This window comes from Cnephaeus nilssonii, assembly GCF_951640355.1.
Source record: "Cnephaeus nilssonii genome assembly, chromosome: 15".
Classification (NCBI taxonomy): Eukaryota; Metazoa; Chordata; class Mammalia; order Chiroptera; family Vespertilionidae; genus Cnephaeus; species Cnephaeus nilssonii.
The window spans coordinates 55975422-55986517 of NC_137086.1; the positions used below are offsets into that span (position 1 = coordinate 55975422).

At 40.2% G+C, this 11096-nt stretch overlaps 1 protein-coding gene across 1 annotated transcript; it reads left to right on the forward strand.

Moving 5' to 3' along the window:
* The first annotated feature begins 205 nt into the window (after positions 1-205).
* IL1A (interleukin 1 alpha) lies at positions 206-9606 on the forward strand. Its single transcript, XM_079791617.1, has 7 exons — positions 206-235; positions 816-870; positions 1858-1906; positions 2716-2938; positions 4457-4630; positions 6394-6512; positions 8714-9606. Exons 2-7 carry the CDS (start codon positions 824-826, stop codon positions 8903-8905), a joined length of 804 nt encoding a protein of 267 aa, XP_079647743.1. The 5' UTR covers positions 206-235; positions 816-823; the 3' UTR covers positions 8906-9606.
* Positions 9607-11096: the final 1490 nt, after the last annotated feature.

Sequence of the window (11096 nt, forward strand, 5' to 3'; positions counted from 1 at the left end):
ACAAAGCAAGTCAAAAACCCTGGTAATCTCTGCAAACAACATTATCAAGTTTATCATCTGCCATTATAAGGGCAAAGGAACATAAAAGCATACAAAGCAGATTCTTCCTTGTGAATTCCCTGTGACGCACCCATGGCCACGCCTACTCCACAGAAGACAAAAGGCAAAGGCACGGGACTCAGGCTAAGTCTCCAGCCAGAGAAGGAGTCACTGCACTGGCGGCTGAGTAGCAAAGGTATTGTCCTTATCACATCTTTGGCTTTTAAAATATTTTTTTCTTTTTGTCCTTAACTGTTATTTCTCAAACTGCCTTCTCTGGAGCTAAAGCCTTTTCCTTCCTTTCTTGTCCTTTCCTGATTTGGAGTGGGAGTTAGAATCACAGTCAGATTTCAGATAATGATTCTTTCTCCCAGTGGAGAACTGGGAGACAGAGGAACTGGTCTCATATAAGAGCAAGCCTTTCCTCTAAGGGAACTCTGCTCCCAAAAACTGTCTCTCTCTTGCATCTGTGTAAGGCAAATACCTCATTCTTGTGGTGTTTTAACTTAACCAAAGTTCACTGAATGCCTATGTGCATGCATTGAGTTAGACACATAAGGGATACTAAGATTCTAAAAGAAATTTACAATCTAGTAGAGGAGGCAGATGCAATGCAAATCATTTAAGGGAGTCAAAAGAAGAATGGGGAAAATGCTGAGCGTGGGCTAAGTCATGCATTACGTTTCTCAAGAAGCACAAAGCGGAGGTGGTTCCCCATGAAGGCATCTGGTTGAGGAACTGGCTGGGCTGACAGCCCCTGGTGTTCTCTGTTTCAGAAGTCAAGATGGCTCAGGTTCCTGACCTCTTTGAAGACCTGAAGAATTGCTACAGGTAGGAAATAGATTCTTTTGTGATTCGATGAGGGGATCAAGGCACATTAGAATTCAGCTAGGGGTTACAGTGACTAGCATGAGGCTAGACTTAGCAGACACTAAAGAGATGTGTCCTAACTCCAAAATCAGGGCAGGTTCAGCAAAGACCCAGGGCAACTAAGCATCCAGCATGTTAAGCTGAGATGACATTGTGAGACAGCTATTATAGAAAAATTATTTTTAAGGCCTGATGAGTCCTAGTGAATTTCAACATCTCCTCTGACACAGCCTCAGCTGGGTTCCCATGTCTGACAGTAATAGGTTTTAATGGACTCTCAGAGAGGGAAACCATTCTCAGAAAAGTTCTTGATCTCAATCTGGAATGGGAAATGGCTCCACAGCAGTCTGAGCACTTGAGTGCTTCCACACAGTCCAACCTCATCCAGACATAGGAGAAACATAAATGAATAAGAAGGTAACATTATAGAGCCTTAAGCTAGCATGGTGCTCCCATTACCTTTTAATATGCACTAACACACACTAGGCCATCCAGATGTTATTTGAATGTGCTGCCAAGTATAAATGACTAAATCCAGTTTAGTGAATACATTAAAGCAGCATGTAACATCTATTTGGCTAAAATTAAAGTGAGATGCTTCCAAAGTATTTCTATTCTCTTGAGAAGCTTAACATTTTTCTCTGAAATTTAATTGCAACTCTTCAATTTGTTAGTCAAACTCTGTTTTTGTTGATAAAACCCAGGTAAAGTTCAAAGCCTGCCCTGATGATTACTACAGTAATTCCAAATTAGTGAGGGACAAATCACTGTATGGATGTCTATTATAGAAGTCTTCCGTTTTCTAAGATGACAGTAGTGGCTGTGTGTGTGTGTGTGTGTGTGTGTGTGTGTGTGTATTACCCAAAGATAATATGGTCATTAAAATACGTTGCCCAGTGACTGTAATGATATAACAAACAATTACATTCTTATCATCTTGTTTGACAGTGAAAATGAAGAATACAGTTCCAAAATTGACCAACTCTCTCTGAATCAGGTAAGCCAATGACTGATTCTTATGGGATTGCTATCCTGACACTCGTATTTTCTCTGCCGGAAGAAAACCGCAATGGCTCAAATCCTAGATGCTTCTGTCATACCCTGACATGTATGTGCCTCTGTGCACTGAGAGTTGATGACCTTCATCATGCTCACTATATTTTCCCAGAACAGAGCAGAACTACCTTGAACCCCAAGAACTGAAGACTCGTGGCCAGGTTTCATCAGAATATTATGCCATCCTGAGGCAGCCCCTTTGGGATCTGTCTCCTAAAGAGATGTGTTGGAGTCATCCTCTCTGAGTCCAGCTCCAGAAATTAGTGAGAGCCCTGCAATGGAACAGCCCATGAGGCTGAGCTGGAGGAAGCAGGCCACACACCACCTGTGTGATTTTGCTAGGAGACCACACAAGTACTGCTTGTGTACACTAGGTACTGGCTCTAAAAGCTGTTCTCAGAGGAATATTTCTAGACTCTTTGCACCCTACCAGTGAAAGTCTAACTTCCTGAGAGAGAACTAAATGGAGAGCCACCACTCACAAAGGTCTCGCTTGTAAACCTATTTTATTACATCTCATTTTTTAGTCAGCCAATGGATGGCAATAACCAGCCAAGAGGTCACGTACTTTCAGGGAAATCCTGAGAGGAAGGGAGGCGGGAGGGAGAGGGGAAGACTGATGAAACATGGGTTATTCAAGGCCAAAATGCAGCTCCTTCTCACTGAGTCTGTGGAATAAAACTGCTGCTGAAAGGCCTCTCATTCTGTGGCTTTGGGCAGCCTTTCAGGTTCTATTTCCCTTTCTCACAGAAATCCTTCTATGATGCAAGCTACGACCCACTTCCCAAGGACCGCATGGATCAATTCCTGTCTCTGAGTACCTCTGAGACCTCTAAGACATCCCAGCTTACCTACAAGGAGAGTATGGTGGTGGTGGCAGCCAGTGGGAAGATTCTGAAGAAGAGACGGTTGAGTTTCAATCAGTTCATTACCGATGATGACCTGGAAACCATTGCCAATGATCCAGAAGAAGGTAGGGAGTCAAGTACAATAATATCCTTGTTTTCCATTTTTAAGCAAATGTAGGGACAATAGCGTATGGGGGGAAATAAAACCTAAAGTCAGAGTAACAAGAAGGCAACCAGGCACTAGTCTGGTAACTATAAGGAAGGAAGATTAAATTATATCCTTCTCCAGCAGGGAGGAAGCAGAAGTGGCCTGTATCTAAAATATTTGCTCACATGCTCATTTCATGGCCATATTGTAAAGGTCGTGTGACTTTCAGGCCTTTGGCAGAAAGCATTTATACACGGTTAGTGGGTATAAACTTACAAGCTGCGTTCCTCCACATGCTAACTATGCCTCCTTAGCCAAATAACTTCACCCCTCTGTGCTCCAGTTTCCCCTACTATAAATGGAGATCATCAGAGCCCCTACTCATTGTGAGGATTAAATGCATCAATACTTACAAGCTTCTTGACTAGAATAATGCCTGGCACATAGAAAAGACCCAGTAAATATCAGCTATTGCTGTTGTTATTATTCTTACTATTACTACTGCTGCTACTGCCTTTATTAATACTACCAACAATACCACTTGATTAATGGCTGCATTATCTCTACACTTTGCAACAAATCTACATTCTCATTTTACAGATGAGGAAACTAAGCTCAGTGAGATAGTCACCTGCCCAAAGTCACACAATGTGTCAATGGGAAAGCCTTAACCAAAATTCGGTTCTAACCATACAAACCATTTTTCTCCCATGCCTCTATTCTACAACCCTCTATGTGAAACAAAAACCAAATATGTTTAAGGTAACAGCTAAACACTAATACATGTTCACCTAGAAAATTAAGAAGTAGAAGAAAATGTAAGAAAGAAATAAAAATTACTCATACTGCTACTAAGAGTTTACAGCTGCCAGTACTATGATAGTCTTTTCTATATATATATACATACACATGACCATGTTAGCATCACACTATACACAATTTCATATCTAGGTGTGTTTTTTCAAGTAGCAATATATCAAGGGCATTTTAGAGTGCAATTTTTCACCAATATAAATAATGTAACATCAAACATCCATATCAATAAGCCATCATTTCTATCACCATTTACACCCTTAGAATAGACTCCTAGAAGTAGAATTATGCAGAGCCATGAAAATTTGTGAAGATATTGATTTATATCACTGCTCAGAGGGGGACAGACATTTAGACCTGCTCCCTCAGTAACATACAAAATTCTTAATGTATGTATTTCTTTACGCAGAGTGCATTCATTTGAAAATATAGATGGGGATATTAGGAACTTTCCTAGTTACTTAGAAACCTCCAAACAACCAAAAATGAAGATATTGCACAAATAATCTCTGTTTAAAAAATTTGGAGGCATCAAAGTTTAAAAAGAAATGATGCTAGAATCCACTCTGCTACTGCTGGGTGATTCCACTTCTCTGTTTCCTCATTTCTGTGCTTGTATTAGAGCAGACATGTCATGTGTTTGCACCCAGACACTAATCTGAGCTTGTGCTAATGATTGCAGAAATCCTCCAGCCCACGTCAGTTCCTTACAGCTTCCAGGGCAATGTGAGTTACCCCTTCATGAGGGTCATCAAAAGGCATTTCATCCTGAATGACAACCTCCATCAAAGTATCATTCGAGATACATCGGGTCGCTTCCTCATGGCTGCCGCATTAAATAATCTGGACCAAGCAGGTAAACAGACAACGCGGTCATCCTCCCTCCTCTTATTTCTGTATTTCTTTCAAGCTTTCTACTTTCAAAGAATACAGCTCTCTAGACTCCTGGCTTTGCACAATTTTTCTAGAACAGAAGGATGCATATTACCCCAGTTAAAACCCCCAGCAAAGACAGGAGCCTCAACCAAACCTGGGAGCCCCACAAGCAGGTGTCCTGTCCTTGAGAGCACTAAGTGCAGTGTGCAGCTTCCTGATGTAGTTTCTCCTTTGGTTCTCTCAGTCTTATCCTCCTTTTTAAAGATGAGGAAACTGAGGCTCAAACATGTTAAATTACTCACCCCAGTTTACCCAGAACCAATGAGGAGCCATCATGCTTCATTAGAAAGCCTGGCAAGCAAACTTACAAATAACACCAAATTAGAAAGAACCATTATCTCAAGTATATAACATAATTGGAGGCAAAATATCCAATAGGATGCAAATATGTTCTGAAGGATGAAACTTAGTGTCTAAGAAGTTTTATCACACCATTTCCATGGTGTACATGGTTAGCTTCAAGATATGTCATCATATACAAAATTACTTCCCAAGATCCACAGAGGATCCTCTGCAGTAAATAGCAGGGTTCTCTGATTGGACTCCAGCTAGCACACTTCCCATGCTATGACAGTTACAAATCATTTGTGTTCTATTTTCACCAATTCTTCTATATATTAGCTATATATATATATATATATATATATATATATATATATATATATATACTGAGTGACCAGATTATTATGATCTCTGAAAGCATAATAATGTGGCCACTCAAGTGTATATCCTATATAATAAAAGGCTAATATGCAAATTGTCCCCTCAACCAGGAGTTCGACCAGCAGGCAGGCTGGCCAACTGCCTATGTCCCTGCCCCCTGGCCAGGCTGGCTGGATCCCACCCATACACGAATTCATGTACTGGGCCTCTAATATATATATATACACACTGAGTGGCCAGATTATTATGCATCTAGAGATCATAATAATCTGGCCACTCAGTGTGTGTGTGTGTGTGTGTGTGTGTGTGTGTGTGTGTGTGTGTATGGAGAGAGAGAGAGAGAGAGAGAGAGAGATCATAATAATCTGGCCACTCAGTGTGTGTGTGTGTGTGTGTGTGTGTGTGTGTGTGTGTGTGTGTATGTGTGTGTGTAGAGAGAGAGAGAGAGAGAGAGAGAGAGAGAGAGTTGGGTTTTCTCTAAGAAATTCTGTTGCAAATATCTTTGTATATATACATTTTTTCTTATGAGGTTATTTCTTTAGAAGAGCATATCCCAAAAGTGAAACTCCTGGGTTTCTAGGCATATATAATTTTACAACTCTTATTAAGCTTTATTCTCTAAGAAAAAATTAATTGCTTGTCACTAACACTAGCAACATGGGTATCAGCTTCTTTAAACCCCTCCATCTTAAGTCATTATGAACTCATGACCTCACAAATTGCAGTGTCTTATCCCACTAATGTAATTACATGAGATTTAATAAATACTCAGCCCCCAAGCATTCGTTCAACTTAGATGATTCTAAGGATATTAACCAAGTATCTATCTGCCTAGTAAATATGGCAGACATTATAAAGGACACAACAATGTGCCAGGTTCCATTTCTGGCACTTACACCATAATCAGGGACCTAATACACACACACAGGCACACATAGGCACATACAGAGTATCTACATAAACACTTGATTCTATACAAATACCATAGATTTACTTTCTTTTTGGCTTTTCTCTTCACAGTGAAATTTGACATGGGTGGTTATAAATCAGATGATCTTAAACGTCCTGTGACTCTAAGAATCTCAGACACACGACTGTTTTTGAGTGCGCAAAACGAAGGCGAACCCGTTTTACTAAAGGTCAGTTGTCCTCTGTCTCTAACTTACCTTCTCCTACATTTGTAAATGACTCCAAATGGCAGACACCCTTAGCAGGGTGCACAGTCCTCTTCTCTTCCTACCACAGTCCCCACCTGCTCATCTGGCCCCATCCTGCTTCTCACCCATCCCCAGGGGCAATTCTAGGCAGAATCTGTGAGAGAGTAAAATGAAGGTGCAAGAGTATATAAGAGATAAATTGCCTTCTTCCTTCTTTTTCCTTTCTCTGCCTGATCCTGTTCACCTCCCATCCCAGGACATCCATTTATTCAATCCACCTTTGATCCTTACTGACATCTACTATCTGGCTTACATTATTTAGGCATTAGGATGATGGGCCTGCCTCCAAGAAACTCAAACAAGTCAACTGAGATCAGAGAGGATTAATCATGTGCCACTAGGCACAAGGGGAAAAGCTGGAGCCAACACTCTAACCCTGGCATTCTGACTCTAGCGCCTCTCTCTCTTCATTGGTGCCCACATTATCCTTCATCTCAGCCCCATTTCCACTACCAAAAATACACAGATGCCCACTTTGGTCTTAGAGTTTTCTCCACTAATAAATAGGTGACTCTTATTCAGTAAATTTATAATCCAGCCCCACTAGAATTCATGTGGTGCATGTGTTTCTCTACTTGATCAAGTGAAATAAAAGCGGTGTCAGTAGCTTCATTCATGAAGTCATTCAGTAAACATTATTTGCTGACAGCCTTCTGTCTGTCAAGCATAGTGCCAATAGCGGTATAGGCAGTGGTACACCAAAGTCCCTAACCATATAGAACTTAGTCTCCTGGGGGACACCGTCAATAAACAAACCAAGAAACCAGCACAACGTGCAAGATGCTGTAAAGCAAATGGACAAGGTACTGAGATAAAGAAAAGTAGGAGTTCTCTTTAGATAGAGAGTCAAGAATAGAGTTCCCTGTGAGATGAGAGCTGCTTATGGCGGGGGGGGGGGGGGGGGGGCGGGGAGCATGCCATCATACAAGGCGGAGTGGGGGGAGAAGGGCATTGTAAACAGAGGGGTCTGACTGCTCCCAGCCCTAGATCTTTAAGAGCTTAAAGGCTAGCTTCAAAGATCAGAAGGACACTCTAGGAGCTGGGCACCAAGAGGAGGAGGGAGGAAAGGCAGAGGCTGGTATTGGTGGAGCCTTGCATTTGGATTTCATCTGAGGTGCAATAAAAAGACATTAAAGGGAATTCATTTATATTTTCTAAAATGGAGAATAGATCAGAAGGAAGGCAATAGAGGAAGCAGACAGCCCCACTAGGAGGCAATAACTGTCATGGGGTGGGAAGTGCTGAGACAGGTGGAAAGCAGTAGACAGAATCTCATTACATTTTGAAGACAGAATTTAAAAGAGCAAGAGGAGAAACTCCACTTGTTGAGATGAGAAAAATTAGGAAAGGAATAGGTTTGGGTAATAAAATCTTTATTGACATTAAAAACCCCAAGGGAACCTCAAAAAGAATATTTAGTTCCTTTAGATTAAAAAGAGTAGAGAAGTATCTCAAGTTAGCATTTGAATTTTACTTTTTCCTAAAAGTATTGCTAAATTCTATTCATAACCACAAGAAGGATACAGTCTAAAGAGAGCACAATCATCAACAATTTTATAGAAAGAATTCAGCTGCTAATATACCTGTATAGTGGGGGGAGGGGTGGATGTAGGGGTGTGTGTGTGCGTGTGTTTTGATATTTTTTCAACCTTTAATTGTTGATTTAAATACATACATAAACATCTCTACATTATACATTGTTTCCCCAAAGATATGATTTACACACTTAGAGGTCAAAATTTTTAGAGGTCTTAGAATTGCTAGTGCTTAAATTTGATGCAAAACATCTTATGTTTGTGTTGGAGGCAAGACAAAAATAGCATTTAACTCCACCTGCCAGGATACAGAGAGACACTGGTGTCATTGGCAATCTGCATGACTAATTTGGATTTCTCTCCAGTTAACTATGGAAATCGACTATTATGAATAGGTGATGTCATACATCTAATAGGCATGTAATAAATGCTTGCTGAATGAACAAATGAATGAAGAACCTACATAATATTACAGAGTAAGAATCCTAAAGTGCTATGTTTCTCACTAAGGATACATGCCAAAGGGATTGAACTTTGATTTTTGTTCTAGCATCTTATTCTCTAACAACTCTGTCCTCCTTATCCTAGGAGATGCCTGAGACACCCAAAACCATCACAGATGAGACCAACCTCCTCTTCTTCTGGGAAAGTCGAGGCTCTAAGGACTACTTCGAGTCAGTTGCCCATCCAAAGTTGTTTATTGCCACAAAGCAAGAATACCAGGTGCACATGGCAAGTGGGAATCCCTCTATCATTGACCTTCAGATAGTGGAAAACTAGCCTTGACTCTGGAGTCTACTTATGTGTGAAATGTTGACAGTCCATTTGTACCATGTACATGAAGCAGTCAAATCCTTTACTCTTAGTCACTTGCTGAGCATGTGCTAAGCCTTTGTAATTCTAAATGAATGTTTACTCTCTTTGTAAGAGAGGGAGTACGATCTAGGGAACCAACACTAATATATAATATTGCTTGTTATTTAAGGAACACCCTATACTATGCAAGTACCAATCATTTTAATTATTATTATTCATCACAATCTTGGGAGGAACTGGGCTCCTGACTATCAAAAAGACTCTACCTATATTACATACGGGTTAACTAAGGCACAAAAAAAAAACTAAGAAAGGCGCACAATGGCAGTTGAAATGAGAAGCCATAGACCCAGGATTTCATTCCATCTGCTTGCCTTCTGCTTTTAAGTTTCTGATAGATCCTTAATCAAATACTGTAAGTTTCTTGGACTTCATTTTGATCATCTTTAAAATGGAGGGAATGTCCTTTCTGCCTCAACAGTATTTTATGACAACCAATGAAATCATTTCAGTAAAACGCTTCTTGAAACTGAGCCTCAAGAATAAAGCAAAGCATGGAATGTTAAGTTATTATTTATATATACATAAATATTTATAAATATAATTTAAGATAATTATAACATATTATTATATTTATGTCAATTCTTTTTTATTTGTGAGAGTGACCAGGTATCTTCAACAACAGACAGTGTTCTCCAGGCTGAGTGAGTTTGATGTAGTTACACTAAGGCACTTTGGTCCAAGTTGTGCTCTTTCCATTGCCATGAGGCTCTGTATTCTGGGATCCTTGCAATTATGATAATAAATTTATATTTTAATTATTTTCTTTGTTTGAGCTGATAATTGGCCAAAATCCTTCACTCCTCTGCCTTTAAACTTGCTTTGTCATTCGTGTGGCATTATATTTCACCTGCTATCAATTCCTGCTAGCTAAAATGAATGAACTTGACTTTGGCAACCATGGGACAACTGTTATCTAAACTTTCTGGAACATAAACAATGTTACTTCTAGGTTCTAAAAGTTGGGCTAAAGCCACAGTGTCACATTACTATCACTAATAAGAACTGACACATTATCAATCACAATTGAATAAAAATTACAAAAAAGTAAATATGACATATAATTACTGTCTTAATCATTATTTTACTGCACTAGAGGCCCAGTGCAGAAATTCGTGCATGGGGGGTGGGGTCCCTCAGCCCAGCCTATGCCCTCTCGCAATTCAGGACCCCTCAGGGGATGTCTGACTGCTTGGTAGTGCTGCCATAGAGTCGGGAGAGGCTCCTGCCACCGCAGCTGCGCTCGCCAGCTCAGCTGTGAGCTCAGCTTCTGGCTGAGCAGCACTTGCCCTGTGGAAGCACGCTGACCACCAGGGGGCAGCTCCTGCCTAAGCATCTGCCCCTTGGTTGTCAGTGCACATCATAGCGACTGTTTGATCAGTTGTTCCAGTCGTTCCTGTTGTTCTGTCGTAATGGTCACTTAGGCTTTTATATATATAGATGGTAACTAGGAACAAAAAGTAAAAGTTCACATAAATAACTATAGTGCTACATTACAAACCAAACCATGAGTTTATGTTTTTTTCTCTCCCTTTGTTAGCTAGCCAGTAGCATAACTGGCATTAAAAATGATAATATTTTCAGGTTTATTTTACAAATTTATAACACATGTGTTCATCTATCCACACAAACTCACACATACAGAGCCAGATTAATAACTAACCAATGCAAGTTAAAATCAAGGGAACTTGGAATTAGATGTTGGAAATAATGGGGAAGGAGTAGTTCTAGATGACTCTCAGTTTCCTGTTACTGGGAAGTAGGTGAATGACTGTTTCAATCAGTACTTTTGGTAGAAATATGGAGTTCTTCTCACTACCAGGATGCAGTATGATGAGTACCATTTTAGGCATGCAATTTGAGCTACTTGCAGGACGCCCAGGTGTATATGTGGAATGGATAGATGATAATATGCCTGGAACCCAGGAGAAGTTAGAACTAGATATAGATTTGGAAGACAGAAGGTGTACAGTAGGTGAAATCTTAAAAGTGACATCAGAGAAAGAAGAGAAGAGAAGCATATGGTGAACACTTGTTTGTTCATGCAATTGCCATCTCCCCTGCCTAAATGATAAGAAGGTCACCATGATGGAGT

Bases quoted from the DNA above. Each gene is read 5' to 3' on its own strand.
- IL1A (XM_079791617.1), top strand. From the start codon at position 824: ATGGCTCAGGTTCCTGACCTCTTTGAAGACCTGAAGAATTGCTACAG. The intron at 2,939-4,456 runs GTAGGGAGTCAA...TAATGATTGCAG, and splicing joins TGCCAATGATCCAGAAGAAG to AAATCCTCCAGCCCACGTCA. The intron at 4,631-6,393 runs GTAAACAGACAA...TTCTCTTCACAG, and splicing joins AAATAATCTGGACCAAGCAG to TGAAATTTGACATGGGTGGT.